The sequence below is a fragment of the Convolutriloba macropyga genome, chromosome 9 (genome assembly GCF_964194025.1).
Source record: "Convolutriloba macropyga chromosome 9, txConMacr16.3, whole genome shotgun sequence".
In the NCBI taxonomy this organism is placed as follows: domain Eukaryota; kingdom Metazoa; phylum Xenacoelomorpha; order Acoela; family Convolutidae; genus Convolutriloba; species Convolutriloba macropyga.
The window spans coordinates 24647660-24673229 of record NC_134476.1 but is presented as its reverse complement, the minus strand read 5'-3'; the positions used below and the strand labels follow the sequence as shown (position 1 = coordinate 24673229).

Below are 25570 nucleotides of genomic sequence, written 5' to 3'. Positions count from 1 at the left end.
ACCGCATTTCTTACAAAAATTCACCGCATTTCTTACAAAAATTTACCCAAAAACCTCAACCCGGGTAGCTAATTGATTAAAAATATATTTAAAACGTTGTTCAGGCTAGTTGAAACCCTTCTTCTGGAAAACATAAAACTCATCATGGGCCAACTCCAAAAAATGAAATTTACCAATTAGAAAATGCCCTATTTTTTTCTTGGAAAGAGACACACCATACAAGTCAGCCATAAACAATTTTATTTTGGTTGATGGTCAGTCCAAGTGACGATTTTCAGTTTTGCGAAACCAGAACTGCTCATTAAAAGCAGTTTTTTCCCAAGTAGTTGCAAAAATTTATTTTTTGTAACAGGACTGCCCAGGAGTGTACACAGAGCAAATCAAAAGATATTAAATTTATGTGATCCTTTAGTGTACATTTTTTAGCTAGCTCGACCAAGGACCAACAAGAATAAAGATAAAACGCGCTGATTGAGTTTTTTTAAAATATAATTTTTCACCAGCTGATGGCACCCTAAGACAACTGGTTACTACAATTTATAAACTGTTGCATAAGATAGATTTTATTATTGAGGCAAAGTTTTTTCTGCTCTAGAACATTTAGATGAACGGATAGATTATTCTTTTACACATTTTTAACATTAGTGAGCGTTCAAGTCATTGAAAACTGATTTTGGAATTATAAGAGAGTTTATCCAGTTCTTCTGTGCTCGTTTACAATCCATGTTGGGAGTGTATTATTTTTTACCAAAATTCAAAAACTCTGAAAGAGCTCGTGTAGAATTGAAATTCTCATTGCCTTTTTGTTTGAAGTGCAACTACTCAACCTCAAGATCAAAAATGAAAAATCCTGTTGCAACAATTTTTATTTAATTGTGTAGCAAACCGTTTTTCAAGTAAGAGGGATATGGGATTACGATACGTAAAAAAAGTTGAGTTTTGACAACATAACGTTACTTTGTATGGGTGGACCAAGTTTATAAAAATTAGTTATCGTCAGTTGTTTGCCCCAGCGTAATCAAATGTGGCAGGGATTAAGTACATACTTTGGGGCAAGTTCTTAGGCTGTCACTAAGAAATTTGTTTTCTTTTTACACTGGGGGACATTGAACTTCCAAGACTGCTAATTTCTTCAGTTGAGTGGTTAACCTTGATAGCGCCAGAAGTCTGATATTGCTTTTCTTTTAATTGAATACTGTGAATAGAAGTCATCAGTGTGTAAAGACGGCGTTGAGGTCAGCTGATTGTTCAATTGGAGTCATAGAAAACTTTAAGTAGGAAAGGCACATCGGCCCGAGTGCTTATCAGCGGTTTGAACAAATTCGTTTTTCGCGCTTCTTCTACGTTGTGATTCGAGTAGTTACTAATATTGAGTAGCTCACTGCTGCTATTTGTTGTAGTATTTGAACTGAAGAAGGACCATAGTAACTCTGATATCGTGGAAGAGTTCAAATGTAATTAATAAAAGAGAATTAAAAGAATGCGTCGTAAAGTAAAGCTGGTCCGTCTCGAGAGAACAAGGATAGAAGATAGAATATCGAAAGCCACGAACGTCTTTGAGGATGATAATAGAGACATATAACTTGGTTTGATTGATTCAGTAGAGAGTTTGGAATCTTTTGATAAGTCTCAAATTGACTGCTTATATTGAATTATGTTTTCAGTGCTCAATTTCTGGTTGATTTTTCCTGACGCTCTTAACATATTGCAACGTACTATATCAATCTACTTTTTGAGCAGCTGAGTTAACTCATAGCCGGAGAGAGCGCTTGAAATGGGGACATCTTGAGTAATCTCCGAAGAAAACCTTTCTACCTAATATACCCCTTTCGTGTTAGCATTTTGGGTGGTAGTGTTTCACCGACTGCCAACCTGTTCTAAATACAAATTTTATATTGGCACTCCGGGGTAGGCTAAATTTCTTTAGGTTTGCTTACAACGCAATCAAATGAACTGAACAGCAGAAGTTAGTTAAGACGAGGAAGCTCAGCGGACACGATCCATAATGAATCAGAATGAGAGACAGCTTTTTGCAGAGGCTGTGGTTGTGGCTCAGTTGGCTTTTAACGAAACAGTCCGTAGGCCCCCGAAACTCCCGTTGTTCTCTGAATGCTTTTCATGGAATGCCCATTTCTCCTAACTCATGCACAATCATGGCTGGACCGATGAGCAGGCTCAAAGCACCATACCAACTCTTCTAGTTGGTAGGGCGAAGCAAGAATTCAATGCCACGCCTCCGCACTATCCGGACCCAGACCAAACAGCCTCAACCTTTAAGAGGACGATGACGTACTTGGATCACAGGATGTCACCCTACAATAATCCCAGAACAGCTCGAACAGAGTCAAAAAATTTGGCCCAAGGTGAGAAAGTGAGCATTCGGAAGTTCTCAAGAAGAGTGAGGTCACTGTCAGAGATTGCTAACAACAGAATGAATGCATCACGAGAACAAATAAATGAACCGAGAACAAATATTTGATGGGCTCTTCGATCTGGAGATACATGATTTTCTTCTTCGGGAGGACCCCAACACTTTCAATGAAGCAGTTGATAGGGCCCCTAATATCGATGCGATCAGTCAAGAATCTAGATTGAGGCAACATAGACGGTACCTCCAACAAGCAGACCAATGAGAGGAGAGACATCCAAGCTGTCATTGACCGTTTGGAGACTGACCCGATGAAATGGGTCGTGGAAGAGATGAAGAAGCAGATGAAAAATCAAGCGTATATGATCAAAGGGACATCAGATGAATAAATTTGATAACTCGGTAATCCCCGGACCTCCGTACGACGCTGCACGAGATCAAGGTGGAAACACATGTTGGTTATTCAACCCTTACCTCGAAAACAGCCGCTATGTGCAAAACTTTACCAACAGGGACAGAAATCAGCCCAGCAGTTCAAAACAAGGAGTTCACTGGTTCAAGAGCTCTCAGATGGGACACTACGGTCGGAAATGTACCAAAAGGTACTCATTCGAAAAAGAGTCATTCAAACTAGGACGGGCCGGGAGCCTTGAGGGATTTTAAAAACATTTCATCCCGGCCGAAAACGAACGAGATTTAACCAATGTAACACTTCAACCAGTGTAGAAGCAGTCAACAAACTTCGTGAACCACAGTCTCCGAGACAACAAAAAGAAGTAAAAGGAGAGCATGTCAGACGAACTGGAAGCATTACGGTTATAGAGATAAGAACTGTACTCCAATAGTAACTTTGGTGGACACAGGAGCTTCGACCAACAAGATATTACTTTCCAACTTTGACGAAACCAAGGAACCGAGAAAACTGATGCGATACCATGGACTCCTACCAGCAGTTGACAGACGCTACGTGAAACTTTCACGATCAGCAAAAATTCATCTCAAAGGGAGTGGTATCGATGATGAGTGCGAAAAACTTATAATAGACGAAAAGATTCTTGAACTCGAAAATCTACAAAACCATAACTGTGTGATCGATTTGCAAACAACCTAGTTGTTGAATACCCCAGAAGGGTCGGCTGTAGTTCTCTTCGACAGTAGGAAATTGTTGGGAACCGCGCAGAATGGTAAACTGACATCGATTTCGGAATCCAAAAGTAAGCAAGCTCTCAATCAGATCCTGGAAAAAGTTAGCAAAAAGAAAGAACATGTTGAGGTTATGAGGGCCTTCTTGATGATGAGGAAGAAAGTAATGAAAACATAAGATTCAACGTCAACGAAGAAATCCAGCCCGAAGAAAACATTTAGAGTCAAAAGATCCGTCCCTGATTTATAACGATGAATATATACGGCAAAGAGAGGGGATGGTTGGCTCACCCAAATCACCAAAAGGGGGCCAAGCAGATTCTAACAAAATGTGCTCCGGAATTGCCCGAAATTAGAAAATAGCCTTGCGAGACCTTGCCGTCAACTACAGAGATGTATTCGCCTTGGTCGATTCAGACCTGGGATCGACAGATGTTGTTGAGCATCGAATTGAAACACTCGAGAGCAAACCTATCAATGTGCCGCTTTATAGAAACTCCCCAGCTAGGAAACCAATCATCCAAGAAGAAATCCGGAAGATGTTGGAAACAGGCGTAATGCAGCCGTCATACAGTGCACCAAAAGACGGGATTTGGAGGTTCTGCGTAGATTACAGAAAATTGAACGATGTCACAGTGAATGATGGCTATCCGATGCCTAATCAGGCTCAAGGGTTTGATGCCCTGAGAGGAAACACATTTATCTCGATTATATCAGATCGGCATTTGGTCTGTCTAATGCCCCCGAAACTTTTCTACGACAAATGAACGAGATGTTTCAGAACTACCTTACCAAACGAACCTCATTTTCTTTGAAGACGTTCTCACATATAGCAAGATGGCGAACGATCTTTTAGAGCTTCTCGAATAATTGTTCCTAACGTTACGCAATGCCAATTTCAAACTCAAGCCTAAGAAGTGTCAGCTCTTCCAGAGGCGAGCGGAGTGGTGTACCTAGGCTATGTCATTGTCGTGGATAGCAAATCTCCCAACTCGGAAATGACGTCAAAATTTAATGGATGGCTCATACCAAAGACATCTTGGGACGTCCGTTTTTTCATTGGATTTGCCAACTATTACCGAAAGTTCATTAGGGATTTTGCTAGCTTCGCGAAACCCCACCACAATCAGACCAAAAAATTAAAAGGTCTGAACGGACGTCAGCTCAGCAAGTGTATTTCGACCAGCTGAGGCTAGAGTTAGTGGCTGCCCCAGTTCCCCAGTACCTGGACTACACGAGCTCCTTTATTGTAGACACCGATGCTAGCAATGTGTGTATTGGAGCAGTCCTTTCCAACAATTTCAATGGAATGGATCAACCCCTGGTGTATTGGTGTATTCATCACGTGTCCTAAGCCGAGCGGAGATGATATACTCTACTTCCAAAAGAGAAACCTTGGCGGTGAAACAGGCTTCGATGTGGCACCGAGATATCTTAAGGGTCTTCCATTTGTCTTGAGAACCGACCATTCAAGATTGTGATGAATGTTTCCACAGGACGCAAATGGGATGACGGTTAGGATTGTTCAACAGTTTCAAGAATTCATGTTTATCCTCATGAACCGAGCAGGGAGTCAGCCCGGTAATGCCAACGGTCCTTCAAGAAAAAGATCGGCGGAATTAGACTGGGCTCCGAGAGAAAAGTAAGGGTTAATGTGTAGTTGCCCCAAAACTGTTTCCCTCGAAGTGGTTTTGGCCCGAACACGAGAATCCTATTGGATAGCTAGTAAACACTAACAAGAGACAGTTTTATTGAAGATTTTTAATGTCTGTTTCGAGAGGCTCTTGTTTCAGCTAGGGAATCCCTAGGAGTAAACCAACGCCAGCACAAAAAAAATCAGTGGGAAACCATTCAAAATGCAGGATAGAGTGGGGAACTACTCAAAAAAGAAGGCAAAGTCTCGTAATTTTTTCTCTCCCATGAGACCGTCCATATGTAGTTCTGGAACGAACACCAGAAGTTAACTATAAAGTAGCAAAACCGAGGAATCTTCGGAGGTTGAGTAAACTACGTTGCAACTTGCTCAAACCTCACTTGGAGGAAGGCGACGTGTGGAACCCGAAGGAAAGGAAGCAGACCACGATTTTCCGGCCCGAAGACTTTCTAGAGGACCCAGACATAGACCGAGACAAGTGGGTAGCAGATTAGTCCCAGTACGTCCACTGCAGTATAATGTAAGGGCCCCACGCTTTGAATTGGGGAGAGGTCAAGCGGCCGACGACCTTCCAAACTTGGAGGAAGTGTTTCACGAAGAAGTGGCACCTGTGCTGAAACTGAATTGGATTCCAGCAGAGGTTCCTCCGAACAATAACAGACCGGAAGCGCCATTAGCTGTTAATAAACCGCCATTTAAACAAACCGTATGGTGAACTGGAGTGCAACCAGCCAATGGTTGTGCAAGCATCTGGGGAAACAATAGGAGATTCTACTGATACGGGACCTTCAAGGCGGCCTAGAAAGGAGATCCGACCAGTCATCTGGCTGGGAATTGATGATTAACCGTTTGGAATGAGGACCTACTACCGAGGTTTAACAATCTAACAAAACTTATAATACTTGTCGACCATTACTATCAACGCACTGCTTAGGACTAATTGGATTGATTGGACATTGTCGACTGTCAGCTTCATTCTGTGTCAACGATGGAAACAAGAAAGTTGGACAGTGTCTCAGTCAACCACACGGCAGGAGCAGCGCTCACAATGGAGACGTTTGTAATAAAAGCTAGTGCTATGGAGTCAACTTGGGTCCCAATCCCCTTCCTTATATTTCCAGCTATCGATAAGAATCACCTAGATATAGCCTTCCAGGAATTTTAGTTGGAATTTGTAGAACGATATGAGGGGGGCTACAAACAGCACATTTTTGGTAACAAGGAAGTGACGGAAAGCTATATCAATGTCAGATATATAGCACTTAAAGGAAAAGAATACGAAGTGGACTAAATTGCGCAAGTTTTATCAAAGATTAAGATGCGCCCCAAAATGTTCATCAATGATTCAGTGAGCACCCACAGTAGAAGACGGAGATGGGTAAAACCGCTTGTGTCGTCAAGCGAGGATTTTGTCACTACTTCTTATTCTTCGGATTCTGTGAGGAGAGACAGGCGATTGAGAAGTTAGCGTGAGGCAGAATTTCAGGATATAGCTGTTAAGACGGCAATCCCTGAGACTGGAGAGAGAAATATCCTGCTAGGACATTACCTTAACAAGACCCAGAATCAGCTAAAAATTGTTTCTCATAATTCAAATACAAACTATCAGATTATTCATTATGCGACGAATCGGTTGTTGGAAGAAACCGATGGCCAGCATTTACGCTTAAGCTCGAAACATCACGATGACTATCAGGAAGCTTCACGATTTTGAATGCGATGCTGAATTTTTCGCAGATACTTAATGCTGTGCGCGGACAACTTATTGCTTTCAAAATTGGTTTGCAATGTTTCGGATACATCCTGGATGACGCTCTGTCTTCGTTGATTAGAGGATCAATCGAAGCTACCCTGATACCACTGGTGATGTTATAGAGATGTCTCAATGGTTTGAAGCTGGACCGCATGCGGGAAGCAATGGATAACGACATCGGGAATTAAGGTGCCTGTGAACATCACAGTTCACCATACTGTTGGACTCTGCCGTGTCTATCTGAATGTCGCCCTAACACATCCAACTGACAATGGAGTTACAGCAACAAGGTAACTGTTCCGAAAGTCCCATCTTCTAGTTTCTGAGAAGAGGGACTACTTTGCTGAAATGTCTGAAGAGGAAATCATCTAAGATTTCGTGGGGACTAACCGTCTGAAGTTGTGTCTCAAGCCATTCTTTTTGTCCAGAATGAGTGAGGTTACTTGTGTATCAAGCTTATTCTTCGATCTACCGGCCGCTGTATTGAAGTTGTGCCCGCAAGAAATGGTTATTCTGCTGGAAGAGTTGACTGCGGATTGTTTGGACGACTCAACCTACTTGAATACGGTTAGATCGTCAGTCTACAAGTTTTTCATTTTTACTCAAAGATTGCAACAGACAGGTCGTCCTGTTTCTGGAAGTCAAATCCGTCTGCGCCGGCCACCATGTGATGGAAGACCTGAGAAGGAACCATTATTCTGTAGCTGCTTTTTACAACCGATCCAAAATAGAGGCTTGGCTTCTCGTCTTGGCTTCTCCGAGATCGATGCAGGCGAAGCGGTCGCCTCGTTCAGTTCGAAGATCGAGTTGAAACTGGGTGGGGCTCCAAGAGGTTGTGAGGCGTCAACCCGAAAAGAGCCGGATCTGGGAGAAGAGTCTGTACTTTCGCCTCTGGGAGAGAAGTCTGTACTTTCATCCACGGAAAATCGTTCGCTTGTCAACGGAAGAACCTCTTATTAAAAGATGTAGAGATTTTTACACAAGATCAAGAACCTAAGAACACTATGAAAGCCAGAGCTTTATCCAGTAGGCATCACATCAAAACATTAGCCGGTAGACTATGGTTACCACTCCAGTGGAAAGGCATATACTGGTTCAAGATTGCTTCAGGAAAAGGAAGGGAAATCCACTCCATACTTCCTCGTCGACATGCTCCTCGGGCAAAACGATTAGTTTAAGTCTCATAACTTAGAACAAATCTGCGTGAGCTTGGTAACGGAAGGCATTACGGTACTCTGCTCCGAATTTCTCAGACTCCACTTTCGGAAGCGTAGCAAATAGGGTCCTCATCAAATGGTGATGTTGAATTTTGATTACCGTTCCACTGCTCTACTGACACATCCCATGATGTGGGTAGTTGAAAATATTAGCTTGACAGTTACTTACTTGACAGCTACTTACTGACAGCTACTTACTGACCATTACTTAGAACAATTCAATAATCTGACTTCGACTACTTGACTCCGTAGTTCCTTGACTCAACGGCCTTCTTTGTGGCACGCATTTTTTGCGCATTCGATCTTATTTTAAAAATAGTTTCTACTTCGATACATTGCCGCAGTGTAAATAGATTGAAGGATTAAAGTGTTACTTGAAGACATCACTCAAAGACCACGGTAAATAATGATGAGATGTTTACTGGATTAGTAAGGATTATTAAAAGACTGCTTACCCCATCCTTCCTTGCAGCCATCGGACATACGGAAAACTATGCTGTGCGTCATTGTAACTATGTTTATATGTAGTCCTAATTGTAAATACAGGATCCCTAAGATCTCTACTTTGGATCTCAATCTCTAGGAAAATTATATCGACCGTTAGGTTGATCGGGAACAACAGGAAAGGAAAGTTAAAAGTTCTTCGATTATATAGAAACTAAAGGACGGAAAGTAATATAAAACGCAATTAACGAAGTAGACTACGAAATTGTGCTCTGAGTGTAGAAGGGAGGTGAGTAACTTTTTAATCTCTTCTCCGATATGGGAAAACTACTCGTGCTCTTAAATCACCTAGTAGTCGTCCGAAGTCTCCGGAACCATCTAATTGGCCTGAAATAACTAGGCCCCCAACCAGAGTGAAAAAAATAATAGTCCTCACCTGCGCCGAAGTTTAAGTTGTTAGTCGAAGTGGGATTGATGATGAGATTAGAGTCAGAATATTCTGATAAAATTTCCTGGAGCTGGATGTCAGAAATCCCTCCCTAACATTAAATTCTCAAGCCGGAACGTGATGATTGACTACCAGCCGTTTGAGATTAGTTTGCTGTGATGAAACAAAAGAGCTGTTTAAAGTTGAAGTAGTTACAAGTAAACTAATTCTCCAACAGAAATCAAATCAGGCACGTGTTGTTTGTTCAATAAAATCATTTTTGTTGAAAATCGTCAAAATTTTGTGAGTTCTTTTGAACTTGAAGTTTAATTCTGCTACATGAGCGTGTAACGAAAATAATGAGATTCAAATGAATGCAACTATTGTAAGCGAACGCGTGATGCGGCCCCCTTTCATCAACTCAGGTGCTTCCTATGGAAAGAATGGTCGGCAAACTCGGGGGAATCGGCGGAGGAAAACGATGGAGCCAGTTCCTTCCATCCGAGTGTGAATGTGGAAAGTGTCATTTCACTAAGGCTGCAGTCCAACAAAATTCTCACTAGTTACTCCTCTTACTATAGGGAGCCATTAACAGAGTCAGAGCGTTGAGAAATTTGGGAAATCGAGACCATTTCCATCGAGGATTACTGTGTTTTCTTGAACTGAAACTCTTATGTTTCATGGCAATAAGACCTATTTGGTCCCAAAATTTTAGTATATCACTTAAAATCCGCTCAATATGGGACGATTGGGAAAAAAAGTTGAGCATGAATTTCAGTTTTTGAGGTTCCTGGCAAATTTTCGGGAATATATTAGTGTAGAAATAGTGTAGAATTGAAGTTCTCAATGTTTTTTTTTGAAAAGCAACTACTCAACCTCTAGAACAAAAATGAAAATTCCCGCTGTAGCAAATTTTAGAGTAACGATGTGCGAACCGTCTTTCGATTATCAGGGATATGCGATTACAGTACGTAATAAGAGTTGAGTTTTGGCAAGATAACGTTACTTTGTATGTGTGGACCAAGTTTATAAAAATTAGTTATCGTTAGGTGTTTGCTCCAGCCTAATCAATCGTGGCAGGGATTAATTACAGACTTTGAAGCAAGTTCCGTTGTTGTCACTTTTGCAAAAAATTGTTTTCTTTAAACACTGGGAGACTTTAAACTTCCAAAACTGCTAATTTCTTCAGTTGAGTGGTTTACCTTGATAGCGCCAGAAGTCTGATATTGCTTTTGGTTTAATAGCTTGAATAGAAGTCCTTAGTTTCCAAAGAAGGCGTTGAGGTCAACTGATTGTTCATTTGAATTCATAGAAAACTTTACGTAGGAAAGGCACATCGGCCGGAGTGCTTAGCAGCAGTGTGAACAAAATCGTTGTTCGCGCTGTTTTTTTCCGTACTCATTCAAGCAGTTGCTAAGAATGAGTAGCTCACTGCTGCTTTCTGGTTTACTATTCGCGTTTGAAAAGGACCACAGTAACTCTGAGATCGTAGAGGAGTTTAAACTTACTAATAAAAGAGAGGGATCAGGAACCGTAGTAATGCAAAGTTGGTCATCATTGAGAGAAGAAGGATAGATGATGGAACATCGAGAGCCAAGAAGAAGATGTACGTCAAGTTGATATTAGAGAGCAATAACTTGGCTTGATTGCTTCAGTTGAGAGTTTTGGATCTTCTGATAAGTTTCAAATTTATTGCAAATTTAGTGCAAAAATTGATTTTAAAGTTGATTTCTCCAAGAAACCCTTTACTTATTCTAGCGGATTACCTATATTGACCTGTTGAGCAGCTAAGTTTATTCATTGCTGGAGACAGCGCAAGAACTGGGGACATCGTGAGTAATCTTAGAAGAGAACATTTCTACCCCATACAAACCTTTCGTTTTAGGATTTCGGATGGTAGTGTTTCCCCGACTATAAACCTGTTCTAAATACCAAATTCTACGTCTCAAATCGAAATTTCATATCTTTGGCTACCATAAATTTTCACAGAGTTGTGAGTTTTTGGTTCATTTTATACTTAACAGGTTTCCATAAACGCTAGAGGATATCATGAAATTGGTTTAAAATGCTGGGTAGCAATGCCATTTACTTTAAAAAAGTAATTGTGAAGGTACTCAATTAGCAACAAAAAAATTACAAAATGCTGCCTGAACTAACATGAAGCGGATCAAAGTTGTATGAGACTTTTTATCTGTCTGACTTAGATTTTAACAATATGTCTTAGCAACTCTTTTTAATGATAAAGTTAGTGGCAAAATCGCACTGAATTTTAAGTCATAAGTTAAATTAACTGTTTACAAATGCCGACGCTATCTATGCTAATAGTGCATCTAAATCAGTTCTATTGAAACCGTTTACAATGTTTTTGTAAATTTAAAAGTATCTTCACTTTCCTATTTTTGCTTTTTAAACCAATAAATAAAATATAAAATTTCAAACGCATTTACAACTGATAAATGATGCACGGTTTGCATAGCAGGCAAAAAAACCTTCGAAAAAGTTCCCAAGTTGAAATGGCACTGTTATCTTTTAAGCACATTATTATCTTTTATAGACTCAACACCCGTAAGCAGCTTAAGTCGTAAGATCTGATATTTACGGAGTTTTCCATTCTTTTTGAGGTGTAAGTTAGATCTATACAGATCATGTGACTTGAATGGATCATTCAGTTTGCTAACTTTCAATAGTTGGGTATCATTTAACGTTTTACTTAGGCTCTCTAGTTAATATAATAATAATAATAATAAATTCGTTTGCGATATACAAAGAATACAGTCATCATTCATGTATACCGCGCGAGCACCAAAAGGCTGAAAGCCTGTGTGAGGGGCCGCTTTAGAGCTTCTTTTCCCATATTTTTCCTTTGACTTTGCATTTTTTGAAAAAAAAATCGTCAATTGCAAATACTTGTTCTAATGCTAGTGAAAAACGTCAATGAACCCAGTTAAATGAACCAATTACCAAAACAAATTATTAAAAACTTCCGAGTCTAAAATGTAGTTGTCCCTAACTTTATGAAGAAAATCATTCAACTTTTGCTGTTCACAATCAATTGCTTTTCTTATTATTGTTTCGTCAAACTGTGCCAGAACGTTATATAGTAAGCGAACTCTGACTGATAACCGTTTTCTGTTTTGCTTAGTAAGTTTATGAATGGTAGGTAAACTTTTTAGTCTCTTTGTATCATTTAATGACTTTTCAACTTCACGTTTTTCTAAGAACCTGTTGACTGATTCATGTGGATGGGTTCTGCGTAGGATTGAAACCAGTAACTTAAATACTTCATATACGTGTAGTTCAAAAATTGAGGCTATTGCGTGCTTTTTTCTTGTCGTACGAACCTCGTCTGATTTCTTTAATTGAAAGACTATTCTGAGAAAAAAATTTTGTTGTCTTTTTTAAAGTTATAGCAGATAGTTAGATACTTAATTATTGTTTATCTTTGTTTTGTTCCTTGCCGGTTGCTGCTAACAAAACTTACGGTAGCAAGAAAGTTTACGGTAGAAAGAAAGAAAGTTACGTAGAAAGAAACTTGTTACGGTAGAAAGTTTAACATCAAACAATATTATCCAGAATTAAACACTTTGTAAAGTTATAACCATCAACTAACACTCTGGGCTAGATTGAGCCAGAGTTTAGATTTCTATAGCGATAATTCTTGCTGTCATTGAAACTGACAGCTTCGTACCAAGTTAAGCATTATGTTCTCAAATACTGCTTCGAACCTTTCCAGTATTGTTCGACGAAGCTTTAAAACTAAAAAATCGTTCGAGGACGTCAATGATTTGCCGATTGATGCTGAAGTTACCAGATTTGTTGTTCTTGGAACCGTAGATTACGTCGGACACAAAAGATTCAATGAGCTATTTGAGAATAGGACTTTGCCACCTGACTTATTTGACTTCTATTAACTCCTCCGGCAAAAAAGTTTCCTCCTCCGTCTACATGTATACTGTTGACGATGAATTTGTCAGTAATGATTTGACCTATCTGCGCGCGTTAAAACCCGCTATGTTCGTTTTTATAGTGAGGTTACCGAAAAATTTAGCAGAGCAGTTACAAAAATTGGAGTCAGTGATTGGCAATCTGCCATCGCCGCTTGCAACTTTGCCACGTTTCGTGGTCGCGTTCTCATTGGATAAACAGAAATATGAAATTAACCAATTTTACGAGTTTTGCGAGCAATGTGATTTTCAATCTGAAAATATAAAAGTGCTACATAACGAAAATGACGTAAGAAGTAATAATATTTGGATAATAATTTACGATTTTTTGAAGAAACGAGAGGATTTGGTGAACTCGCCCAGCGCAACAAATGCGAGAATCGATATCCGACACCTTCGTATGAACAAATTGCTACTTCGACCAGTTTTTCTAATCATACAGAAAGTTCATCAGGCACTACGCGTGAAGTCCCACTTGAAGAATCTGAGAGTGACGAATTTGAACTGCTAAAGAGAGAATTTGCTATTGTTTGAAAACTTGTAGATTTAGATATCAACACACAGATTATGAATTGGATTTTAAATAATTATATTTACCATCCTTGACTCATTTGAGATCTCTTTCCTGATTATAACGTTAGTGGAGTGCTCCTAAGATCGTGTTACTTAGACATAAATCACAGAAGTTTTAATTTGTAAAAAATTGCATAAAAGATGCTGCCATTACTAATTTGGAATTATAAACGCAAATTACAAGTTATTTTTTTGATAAGATAGCTGCGATTTTTTTCTGTGAAAATGCTTCTTAAGTAACTATAAAAGAAAATATAATAAGGCTAATTGTTTTTTTTGGTAAATTAATTTTTTTTTTCAAATTTTAATGTCTAATTATTTTGAAATTAAATTTAGTTTACAAAAAATATTTAACCCCTAAAATAAATATGCCATCTCAGACAACATACAATTCCAATTATTCTTTTGAAAGTGCTGTTTGAGATATTAGATTTCTATCATATATAAAAATTTAGTTTAAATTTCCAGTAACTGTGTAAATTCAAGAACATTTCCGTTATCCAGAGAGTATTGCCTATAAGTTTCTTCTTGTTGAAATAATTTGGTCTGTATATGTATCTGCAGCAGTTTTCCTTCAGCAATGATTTTATTTTTTTTATTTGCATTTCTACTGGCTTCTTGTGTCTCTGTTCTGAATATAGGTGCAAATACTGTCCCTGACAGATGTTCGTTCATTCGGTCTCTTGCTTTACTGCTTCACATTTTGCATTTCTTGAACTGGAGATAAATAAGACAGCTTCCTAAGATAAAGAAGAAACCATCCTAAAAGAAATCTGACGTGGTCTTCTTTTCTCGAAAAAAATGGTTTTTAAAATCTCTGATCTTTTAAAAGCAGTTTGAGAAGAATCCTTCCAATATGCTCATATTAACCAGTTTTGCTCAACAGAGTCACTAGAATTAGATTCTGAAAATTTTGAGAGGTTTTTAATGCAATAATGACCAATTTAATAACCAAGTCTGCGCAAAAAGAGAAAAAATTTTCCTTTAAAAGTCCCGGTTCCTTTGAATGCAATGACTGCTACATTTGCTCTCACCGGTTTTCCTTTAACGTCAAATTAAAAGTCGCTATAAGCTTCATTAACAAAAAATCAGGACTGTATCTGGAACTCTGCTTGTTCGTAGGACTCTAAAAATAGATATTGCCCGAAGGACTCCAAGAAGTTTTTGTGTTTATTTGGGCACCGAAAAACATAATTGTTTGAAGTGAATTTCAATTTTTTTTGTATTTGGAAAAGATATAAAAGTTTTGTGACAACTATCTGTTTTTTTATCCAATCTTCCAAATTTTTTTGAAGTGATTGAAAAATTTCTCGAAAATTGTTTCTTACGAGATAGCACTTGGTACCGGAAATTTCCGGAATAATAAAATTTAGTTCCGGACATGAGTTTTCTAGACGATGTGATGGCAAAATCTTAAGCGTAGGTTCACTTGGAAAAAAAACGAAAAATTAGATGGTTTTCCTCTGTTGTGAAGACCTATATTTCTTTTGAAATAGATTTTTTGCGGAAGTGTCGAAAAAAAAAGTCTCATATAGCTAGCAATGCACAGTGATTGGCTAAAGACAAAATCAATGTTTGTAGGTTTTTTGGTTTTTTGGAAATAACTTAATCAAAACAATTGTTTCAATTTTTTCCCTATCTTTGGGACAAAATTGTTTATAATGAAACCAAAATCTTTAATCAATCTTTTGTACTGATAATAGTTGAATAGCTTTTATCCAAGGATATCAATCAATATTTAAATCAAAGCAGATATAGATTGCACTTTTCATGGCGCTGATTCTGAATCGGTTCTGAAATTTTTCACAGAAAATGATCATTTTTTACTGTTTGTCTTTGTTCCGACCCCTCCTGGTGGGGGAAGGAAGTATATACTTCCATTTCCATTGAGAGTATTCTGGAACTGAAATTTTGCTATCTATATTCTTTGATTATCAAAAATGCAGCATGTTTTTTTGATCTTTTGAACTAACAAAATATCTAGATCTAAAAAAATTCAAACAACTCTCTGTTCTTAATGGACGAAAAGCAAAAGAAAGGCTGCTTTTGGTCCAATTTTGGACTGATACATTTAAAAATTATCTCTGATTGTAATCAGACAGTTTCTTTTTTAAAAAAAAATACGCTTCTTTATGTTAATTAAAAAATGCAGTTCAATTTAAAGCTCAGTTTTGATAGGAGCTATTAGCTTCATAAGCAGTTCCAAATTGATGTATCTAGTTCCTTTACCCGAAAGATTTTGGCCGCTTTGACTTTTCTAAACGTTTGATTTTTAAATAGACAATGGCTTTTTGAACTTTGCCGCTGTTTTTCTCTTAAATTGCCCATCTTGTAGTTAGTATCAGCAAAGAAGGAATGCTTTTTCTTCCTCTTCCTTCGAATGATTTTAGATTAATTTCTTGTGGTTTTACGCGTTAAGTCATGGTCTTCTGGCTTTGATACAACTAGATTTTACATTTTTTAATTTTTAGGAATTGGCCCAATTTCACGTTTCTCTTCTCCTTTTGTTACATTATCGCATTATTGACAGTTCACTTATTACATTATTGGCGTTAAATATAGGGGACTATTGACCATATGAAAGTCTTCAGAGTCATAAATTATGATTTCAAAGATTTCGACAAATTTTTCTCAAAAAATTTAATTGAAGCTTTTAAATTTGTCTTTAACTGTCTTTTTTGCTTTAGAGGTATCAAATTTTATGTGAACTTGAAGCTTAAGAACATAGTGAAAAGTATTACTAGAATGCAAAATAGTGCAGCAGCAATGGCAGCATGATTCTCCGATAAAAACTCTAACTAACGTATCTCCTTGTGACACTATTTTTATTACTCTTACAGCCCGATTTTATCTTAAGACACCGCCAAAAATTTTAAAAGTGATTTTGCTTTTGCAATTCCATTGCCGTGACCTCCTACTGAACCCTTATCTTTCTCTTATCTGTAATCATTATAGCAATGCCATCGAAAAACTGTCAGCAACAGTACGCAATGTGATCAAAGGAAATTCAGCACGGAATATTTCAACCGTAATATTACGTTGCCTTTCACTCCTTGTGACTATCCCTTCAATCTTTTTTGCGCGTTTTTTTAATGATTTTCTGGCTTTGATACTACTAGATTTCACATTTTTTTTATTTTTAGGCATTGGCCAACTTTTCACGTTTTTTTTCTCGTTTTATCACATTATCAAATCAATGAAAGTTTACATATATACATATTACATTACTGTTGTCAAAAATCAGGCACAATTGAACATATAAAAATTTTTAAAGGTATGTATCATGGTTTCAACGGCTGCTGATTTAATTGAACTTCTTACATTTGTCTTTAACTATAGTTTCTATTTTGTCTTTTTGTTCGTATAAAAATTCCTTGCTTTTGACAAGATTTTCTGCCTTTTTGGAGGAATAAATGAGCCTATGTTATGATTTGAGTAGATAGCCGATGGCTTTCATGAGTTTGAAGACAACGTTTTTCAAAATTTAAAAAAAATCTTTTCTTTTTAGTTTTTGTTCTTTGTCTGTTTGTTACGTAGTCTCCTTTATTAGGAGTCACGTTTGGCATTGTTCTTGTCAAGAGAAGGTGCAAGTGTACTCAATCTATTGTTTTTAAAGATTTCATTTCCAATTTACTGGCTTCGATACAGGTTTTTGCGAAAAAAAAATAGATTTACATTTTGTCTATGTTTGACGCTCTTTTTGAAGACGTAAGACATATTGTGACTAAATAAAGGTCTCAAGCGCTTCCTCTGACACAAAATTTAGCCTATTTAAATACTTCATTTTGTAGCTAATAGCTTTCATGACTTTGAGAATAACTGTTTTCGAAAAATACAAAAGTATCACTTAATTTTTTTCTCTTTTTTGTCTACTAATTACCTATTCTCAATAAAGAAAACTTATATACCGTATAAATTGCGTTCGAGCAAGGCTCAAATGAACATATTTTGAGGTGCAAAATAAGAGTACGGCTTCGACAGCGTCTTCTCGATTGTGCGCTATTTGTCTCTATTTGTTGTTCATTTTGTAACCGCGTAAAAATATTGAATGAAGATAGATCTGACTGCCCTTCTATAGAAGCGTATGTGATCAAAACAGGTTGGATGTTTTCGATTGCTATCTAGTTGTTTTCATTACTTTGAAGCTAAATGTTTTTAAAAATTAATGCCAATTTTTTAACATTGCTGCTTTTTGTTCATTTTGGTCTAATTGTTACCGAGCTTTACTATGGAGTGGTCCATATCTTTTCTGGTGAGGTACAAGTTTTTTTTAAGTTTAAGCTTCATCTGACGTTATTTTGACTTTGCTAATAAGTTTTGTTTTTATAAAGAATGGACAAAAAATTTCGGATGTAATTAATGTTTGTTCTTATAGTTGTTCGTCTTGACTTGCTTTCTTAATAATGGCTGATCGAATCAATCTAATACAGCAAATGTTACTCCACTGTGTTATCTGCTTTGGAGGCGATCTTTTTGTTCAACACATTTTTTTGTTGAAAAGTTCATGAATTTTTGGGTGTTTTCTATCTGTCCCTTATTTGGTAGACATTTATGCCAAAAATGCGGATGAGCGGGGTCGGAACTTTATGTGGGAACGCACATTACCGAGCCTCCTTGTTGTATTATAGGGATGATTAAATATTATAATTATTATCTATATGTGATAAATTTGAAGTACCAGAGTGCCGTTCACTTTCCTATTACCCAATTAATCGCAAGCTTTAATTGAGCCTGGATTCAATATTTGTTAAAAACCACCCCATCTATTACGTTGTGGTTTGTGGACAGAAGATTGCGTTGGTTAATTAAAAATGTGTTTTTGATATTCTACCGCTCGAGATGAACACAGATAGAAAAGCTAAATTTTGCAAAAGTGTGCAAATTTGCCCCACGAAGTCCATAATGAGCTCTATTGTGGCAAGGCATGGTCAAACATCAGAGTGGATATGTCTCTTTTCCACCAGAGAAACAACACAAAAGTGTTTTAAGTAGAGCGGATATGCTAGCACAGTGTTCATAATTTGCAAATCACGTGTTCGAATCCCAAATAAAAGTTCTCGGGTCAGCCATCATACAACTTTGTTTGATTTCATACTATGTCATAAATGGTAATAAATGGTAATCATACAAGATCATCTATATGTTTTGTAGATTTTGGTAGTAGTCATACAACGAGTATGTATCCTGGAAACCACAGATAAATCATTGAAAAAAAGTAAAAACCAAAGTTGTGTAATTTGTGGTAAAGTTTTAAAAAGTTTCGTGGAAGTAATAGAAAGTCAAATGTGACACATCGACTGTTGCCAAAAATTCTTGTAAGAGGTAATTAGTGCGCATTTTATTTCAATTCTGGACCTTAGGGCATTTATAATAACTTTGGATTATGTATCATTTTGAAAACAATCTTAATGTAAAATGCCAGAAGATTTTTGCATGCTTTGTTAAATAAATTAACTCTTATAGTTATAAGCCGGCTTCGGAGAATACAAAATTTTTATTTATAAAGGAAAACTAATCTTTGAATTAGCACACTCACAAATTGATGCCGGGAAATCACAAAAGAAAAAATTTATTGATGAACATTTGAAACGTTAATAGAATGAAAAAGATGCTATATTCCTTTTAATCGCACTAGGATTATATATGATTTAATTGGTTTTATAGTAGGATTGCACTAAAAAATCAAGCATGAACTGAAGAGTACATACATGAAGAGTACGTATATGATCATGAAATTGAAAAAAAAACTTGAACACAGGTTTTATTGAAAGCATTAGTTTGATTTGTAATTAAAACTATTTTAAATTGGTTAGATCATAGAGTTTGAGGTGTCTAATACAAATTGTTTCCAAAACAAATTTTTGTGACAAATTTAAAGCAAAATATTCTCCGTCAGAATCCGTTAGGATAACCATTTTTTTATTGCTAGAGTCTTGACAAACTATCAAGTTCTTCCTTGAATTGGCAAGGTAAAACCAAGAAAGGCATCAATGATTGCACACAGACTTCAATCATAAAATTTCATTTAAATTTGAGAAACGGAAATTTTGATTTTTAAAAAGTTACCTGGACTGAACGTCAAGTTTTAATCAGTACTGATTCAGCGAAAATGCAAGTCTTGGATCAGCACTGTATCAGAGCTCTAATCATGTCACTTTTCAGACTTTGGCACGTCCTAAGTCTTGTCAAGTCTTGAGTCAAGCCTTGGCCATGACTTGAGAAGTCTTGAGCAATTCTTTGGTCAAGTATTGTGCACAGTTTTTATTGTTGCTCTATTTTCGGTTCGAAACAAAAGAAAGGCTGCCACTTACATTGGCTTGCCTAAACACTCTCCAAAGTGGAGAAAAAAAAACAAAACAACGCGAGCACTTCCACAAAGTTCACTTGAGAGAATGAAACAAGTTCTGATACCGCCCAACGATACCAGTCAAGATGACTTTTTGTGCCCATTGAAAAAAGTTTGGTTTCGGTGTGAATATATGGGACATTTCAAATTGGTATATGCTCAATTTAGAATAGGCTAGGTCAGATTCATTTTTTCTCTCTAAAATTTTTCTTAAAGTTCTACTTGCTTAACTGCGCAACAATCAAGACTTGTTTCTGTTAAGACTTGACTTAAACTTGACAAGACTTGAACAAGTCTTGACATGTCTTCAGAAGTCTTAAAAATTGAGATAAGACGTGATCAGTACTGATTTGTCAATTAAAGTCATGTATTTCAATTGAGAAGTACTGATCAAGACTTGAAATTCGTTCCGGGTAAATAGTATCGGATGTGTTTGTGCCAGTGACTATTATATGAACAGACAAAATATAAGACTATTATTAATATAAGACAAAATTGCAATAAAAAACTTGCTTCTCAGGTGAATTCATTACTCGACAAGTGTTATTCAACGAGCCAGATTCATTACTAAAAAAATCTTAAAGTTTTTAATATGTGCTGCTATTTGAGACGAATTTGTTCTCGGTTAACAATAATCAGTATGATTTACTTTCATCTTGCATGAAACTTTTAAGGTATGTTTTCAGAACAGAAAAATCAATTTTTTGCATAGTTTAACACGCCTGTACACAATCACAAAGCATTATATACAAAAAAGCCCCAAAAGTGACGCCAAAAATTTTTCCTCAGGCATTTTTATCAACATAAAATAGGAATTATTACAAAATTAAACAAATCAACGCAGTTGGGTCAGAACAAACTCACCAGATATTTTTTGGCCTCGTAAATTCTGTTGTAGTCTTGCGACGCCTCGTCGTTTTGTAAGAGTTTATCTAGATGTATTTTTGCAGCAACTCCCCGGGTTGACCACCATAAATCAATCTTAGATACCATATCAAAGTCATATATGGTTCTTAGTATCAAAGTGTTGCATAATAGTTTTGCGCCGCCTATATGTAGCACCAATTTTTCTGGGACCATTTTTGAAGCTCCGTTCCTCCCCTTGCCCCCTCTTCCATTCCCCCACGCTCGATTGTCCAGCTCTTAGTGTTTTACATAAAAGATATTTTGCATCAACCAAAAAAATCTCAATTGTAAAAAGATCGAAACAAGATTGAGGCACATTTCGAAAAGCCATATTGGATGGTTTTCTCGGCATGACATCAACTTTTAATTTCAGGCAGGTGGAGGAAATGCTTGGGAGCTTGCAGATGATACTTTCTATTTCGGCGACAGTTTGGATGTATTTGGATCACGTGACCAAACAATTTTGTCCCTGTGGCGCTTCAATTTTTTAACCGGGCAGCAAATATCCAGGTAAAAATTTATCCTGTGCTTATTGGCATTTGTGTGGCTTCAGTTGTTATTAATTGTTGCAATTGATTGCTTTGTGATTTTTAAACTAAAAAAACATCCAACTGAATCGCCCTAGATGTTGAAGCATAGTTATCTCTTATGTCTTGCGCTATTTTATCTCAATTCTACTTGAAAAAGTTTGAATCATTAGCCCGAATATTGTAAGATCTTATCAGATTTTAAAAGGAGTTAACAAAGTTAGTACTGATCATGTAATAACCTGAGAACAAAATTTTTTTAATACTCACTTCTAATTAACGACAAAATGAAACGCTAAAACCCTACTTTTGTTAGCAGGACACATATAAGAAGGTTACAAGAAAACTGTTTGTCTCACTAAATTTAAAATCATTATTTTTCGAAATTTTTTTTACTTCCACTTACTTAAAAAAAGAGCAAGATATCACTTTCATTCGTACGAGTCAGAAAATGCAATGAACCAATGAACAAACAGAAAAGTTAATAAATGTCGTCATGTAATTGAGTAGTTACACTTTTTGACATCAGATTTATCGCAATACTGAAGTAAAAGACAAAAAGGCAAAAAAATCTATTTAGAAAAACAAATCAACAAATTAATTGGGTGTCCTTAAATTCTGCTTCCTAAAATTTAGTTTTTCACCTTGATACTTTATCCTTAATAAATATTTGATTGAATTGAACAACCAGTGAACTTAAACCTGGAACACATTGATAAGACATGCATCATCTGACACTTGCGAAACTTGAAAATCTTGCCAAGATCTTGAAAAACTAATATTTCATTGAAAATCATGATAAGATCTTGGTCAAATCTTATCAAAGTAAACCGGGAAAATTTGTTGACAACTCCAGAGATAATCTTGGCAAATCTTGATAACACTTTTTACCTGATCGCTGCTCGACGTATCTAGTTCTCAGAAAAGAAATCAAAGTCTTCTGAGAACTCAACACACTCAACAAAATAAAGAGATTACTTTATATCAGTAGTTTTTGACTGTGATGTTGATTAGTTTTTCAAATTTGTAAGGTTTTAATAGGACCTTACTGGGGACTTTCCCGGTGGCGGTCCTGTATAATTTGTGTACTATGTACATACCGAGCTTGCACCCACTTAAAAATTGCATTATAATAGAAAAAGTGGGCTCAATTGTTGGTTAATAAACTAACAGGAGCTGAATTTTCCAACAAATCTTGATAACTTTTGGCTAACCTTGATAATTCTTCTTTAATTATATGAATTCGTCTTCAATCTTGTTTAAAGGTGCTTTTCATTTCTACAACTTGGTAGGTCGTGCCATGTCGTGGTTAATCGTTTATGGTTATTTTGCCAATATCTCGTTTCTTGACAGCCATGTAATGTACTTGCAAGTTCATACAAGACTTGATATTTTCATGGTAAGTACCATGTTAAAACGTTTTCAAGATTTAGCAAGAATAGGTATAGCAAGATTTAGCAAAATTCAGTTCACTGGGTAGATTATGCTTGATTAACTGCATAACATTTTCATTCTTTGCCATATTTTAAACAATACTATGGAGTAAGAGAGGGTTCAAATCTTGAAACAGAAAAGTAACTCCACAAATTTTCAAGTTCGCTTGGATAGAAAACTCTAAAAAAACCGGAAACCGGAAAACTGTTGAAATCTCTTCAATCAAGCGAGCAAAATACTTTTCCTTTCAAACATTGCAAGGCATGCTGATGATAACAATTGATAGTTTGATTAAACCTTAACAGGAAAAAACGGATTCAACATAAACTGGTGTATGAAACTTTTCAAAAAAGTAACAAAATACTCGAATTATTCCTGAAACAAATTGAAAATAGGAAGTCAATGGTAACAAAAATTTTCGAGTTAAGGTGCTGTAATCTCTTTTTTTGATCAATTCTTGCAATTTTGGTCAATTCTTGCAACCTCTCAATCAGATAATTTCACTAATTGAGAATTGGAATATTTTTTAACGAAGTCTAAGAAACAGCCACAACCTTTGTTTTTCTTAGGGGCTTAACTAAACTTCTGATTTCCGATACTGTTTGCTGTTTCGTTATTGATTTGAGAACTAAATACACTAAATCTATTTCAAATCTAAACTAGAAATACCCTTATTGTTCTACACTACCGTGTTCATTCCGATCCACTTCAGTAGGGGGATGAGGAGCTAAATACTCAACTGGCTTTTTTGTTCAGTCATTTTGGCCGACTGATGTATTCAATGTACAGAGTTCTGAGAAAATTTCAAATAAAAAAGAATTTTTTTAGAAATTTGTCTTTCCCGGCGAGCTGCGGAAGTTCAAAATTTTGTGAACGTTAAGCTCACTTCCTTCCTTTTGCTCACTTTAATCGTAATTTTTGCATAATTTTGGGTCAGTTTTTGCAAAAGTATGATAAAATTGTCTACGACAGTCTGATTGGTCTAACGTGATTTGCAGCTAAATTTTTGAAAGTTCAGCTTTGTTTCCTTTTTTGTCCATTGAAAAACCTCAAAGATACCTATTAGTTCCACATTGTCCAGTTTGAACGGTGGTGCTGACACAAAAACCTCCTGTGCTTATGAAGTCGAAATAACGCTCTTTTTGCTATTTTAAACTGATAATTTCAAAAAATGCATAGTTTACAAATTATCATTTCGTTTGCCAAAAAACAACATTATCCTTTTTTAAAGAAGAAATGAGTTCTTAGCAGCCACTGAGCGAAAACAAGGCCAGTTTTGGTCTCATCGTTGGTTTTTGCAAACTTCATCTGATTGTATTTTGCAACAACTGTCCTTTTGAAACGTTCTTTGCAGTTTTTTCATCCCAATTAAAATAATTCTGTTTTTATTTAATTGTTCAAAAGATAAAGGGACCCTTCATGTTCCAATAAAGTGCAGTGAAACAATATTGATTTTTTTTGAGTAAAGCTCATGGTTTTTACGGCTCCGACAAATGTTAATGATTTCTTCCTTAATTCCTGAGTTTTGAAAAATTTGAAATTTCTTTGAAAAAAATTATAATTCGAAATTTGCCAATTGCCATCTCATTTCTACAAATTATTCAGAGTAGTCACAGTGAAGAAAAATTTTGTTTTTTACAAGCCAATCCTAATGTAGTTTTCACTTTTGTTTTGTTTGGCGTTGATACAATTCTTAAATTTGAGGTTCTCTCTTAGATTGTCCCATCATCACAACAATGGCATATTATTGACTCGTCACATATTACATTGACGAAAAAAGGTGCAAATGATTTTCAATATTGTTTTTGATTTTTGTTGACAGATCTTTGATCTTATAGGCTTCCATGCCGTTTCATTGCAAAATTTTATTTTTTTGCTTGTATTAGATTTTTGTAGTCTGAACAAAGACGAGTTCCAAAATTTTCGTATGAAGATTTCACTTTTGACAAGGCCAATAAATAATTTTTGTTGATAACTAATTGCTTTCATGACTTTGAGTTTAAATGTTTTCAAAACGTGCAAACGTTTTTCCGATTTTACTCCTTCTGTTTTCTGCCTGTTTGTTAATTGTTCTTAATAAAGACAAGCCCTAATCTTTTTTGGTGAAATTTAAGTCATTTGTTTTAATTGTTTTTTATCTGATGCTATTTTGACTGTTTATTAAGTTTTATAAGAAAAGAGTTAGACATTGAATTCTGGTCGTAAGTAATACTTGTTTTTGTATTTGACTTTGTTGTTTGTCTTGTCTCTTACTCCCCTTAAAGGCAGGAATTATTGGCTTTCTAATGAGTTATTGTTTGATTTGTATTTTGGCTAAAGTTTCAAGCATTTTTTTTAATACACCACTTGTTATCGAACAAAAAGTGAATTATTGAAAGTTTTATATCTGGCCCCCATTAGGCGGACAATAAAGTCAAAAACTTGGAGGAGCGGGGTCCGAACATTATGTGCGCAAGCACAATACCGAGCTTCTTTGTTTACCAAAACAAGCTTATGCTTGCGATATAATCAGATAAACTAAAGTTCATCACTTTGATGAAAAACTTTCAAGCGTGCAGAAAAAATGCCAAAACTTATCCTTTGAATTATGAAGCCAACGCTTCGGTCTAACAATTGATATCACATTCGACTACACTCAGACAAAGTTGCTCAAAGTTTCTTCCTATTTTTTGTGATGATTCAACCAAAATAGTTTTTTTGGCATTAATTTTGCCAATTTGAGCCAAACTTATTACGTTTATGCCAACAACTACACTGTATTACGTTTTGCGGTGGCTAGCAATCATTTGTTGAAGGATTTTTGCTTTCATACATAAATTTTAAACTTTTCTGTT

General features: G+C 36.3%; 1 protein-coding gene across 1 annotated transcript in view; it reads left to right on the top strand.

Moving 5' to 3' along the window:
• LOC142346160 (uncharacterized) overlaps nt 1-25570 on the top strand; it is a 439331-nt gene that overhangs the window by 209315 nt on the left and 204446 nt on the right. The window contains exon 9 of the mRNA XM_075398669.1: nt 21149-21285. Coding sequence (XP_075254784.1) covers nt 21149-21285 — 137 coding nt within the window. The remainder of the gene's footprint in view (nt 1-21148; nt 21286-25570) is intronic.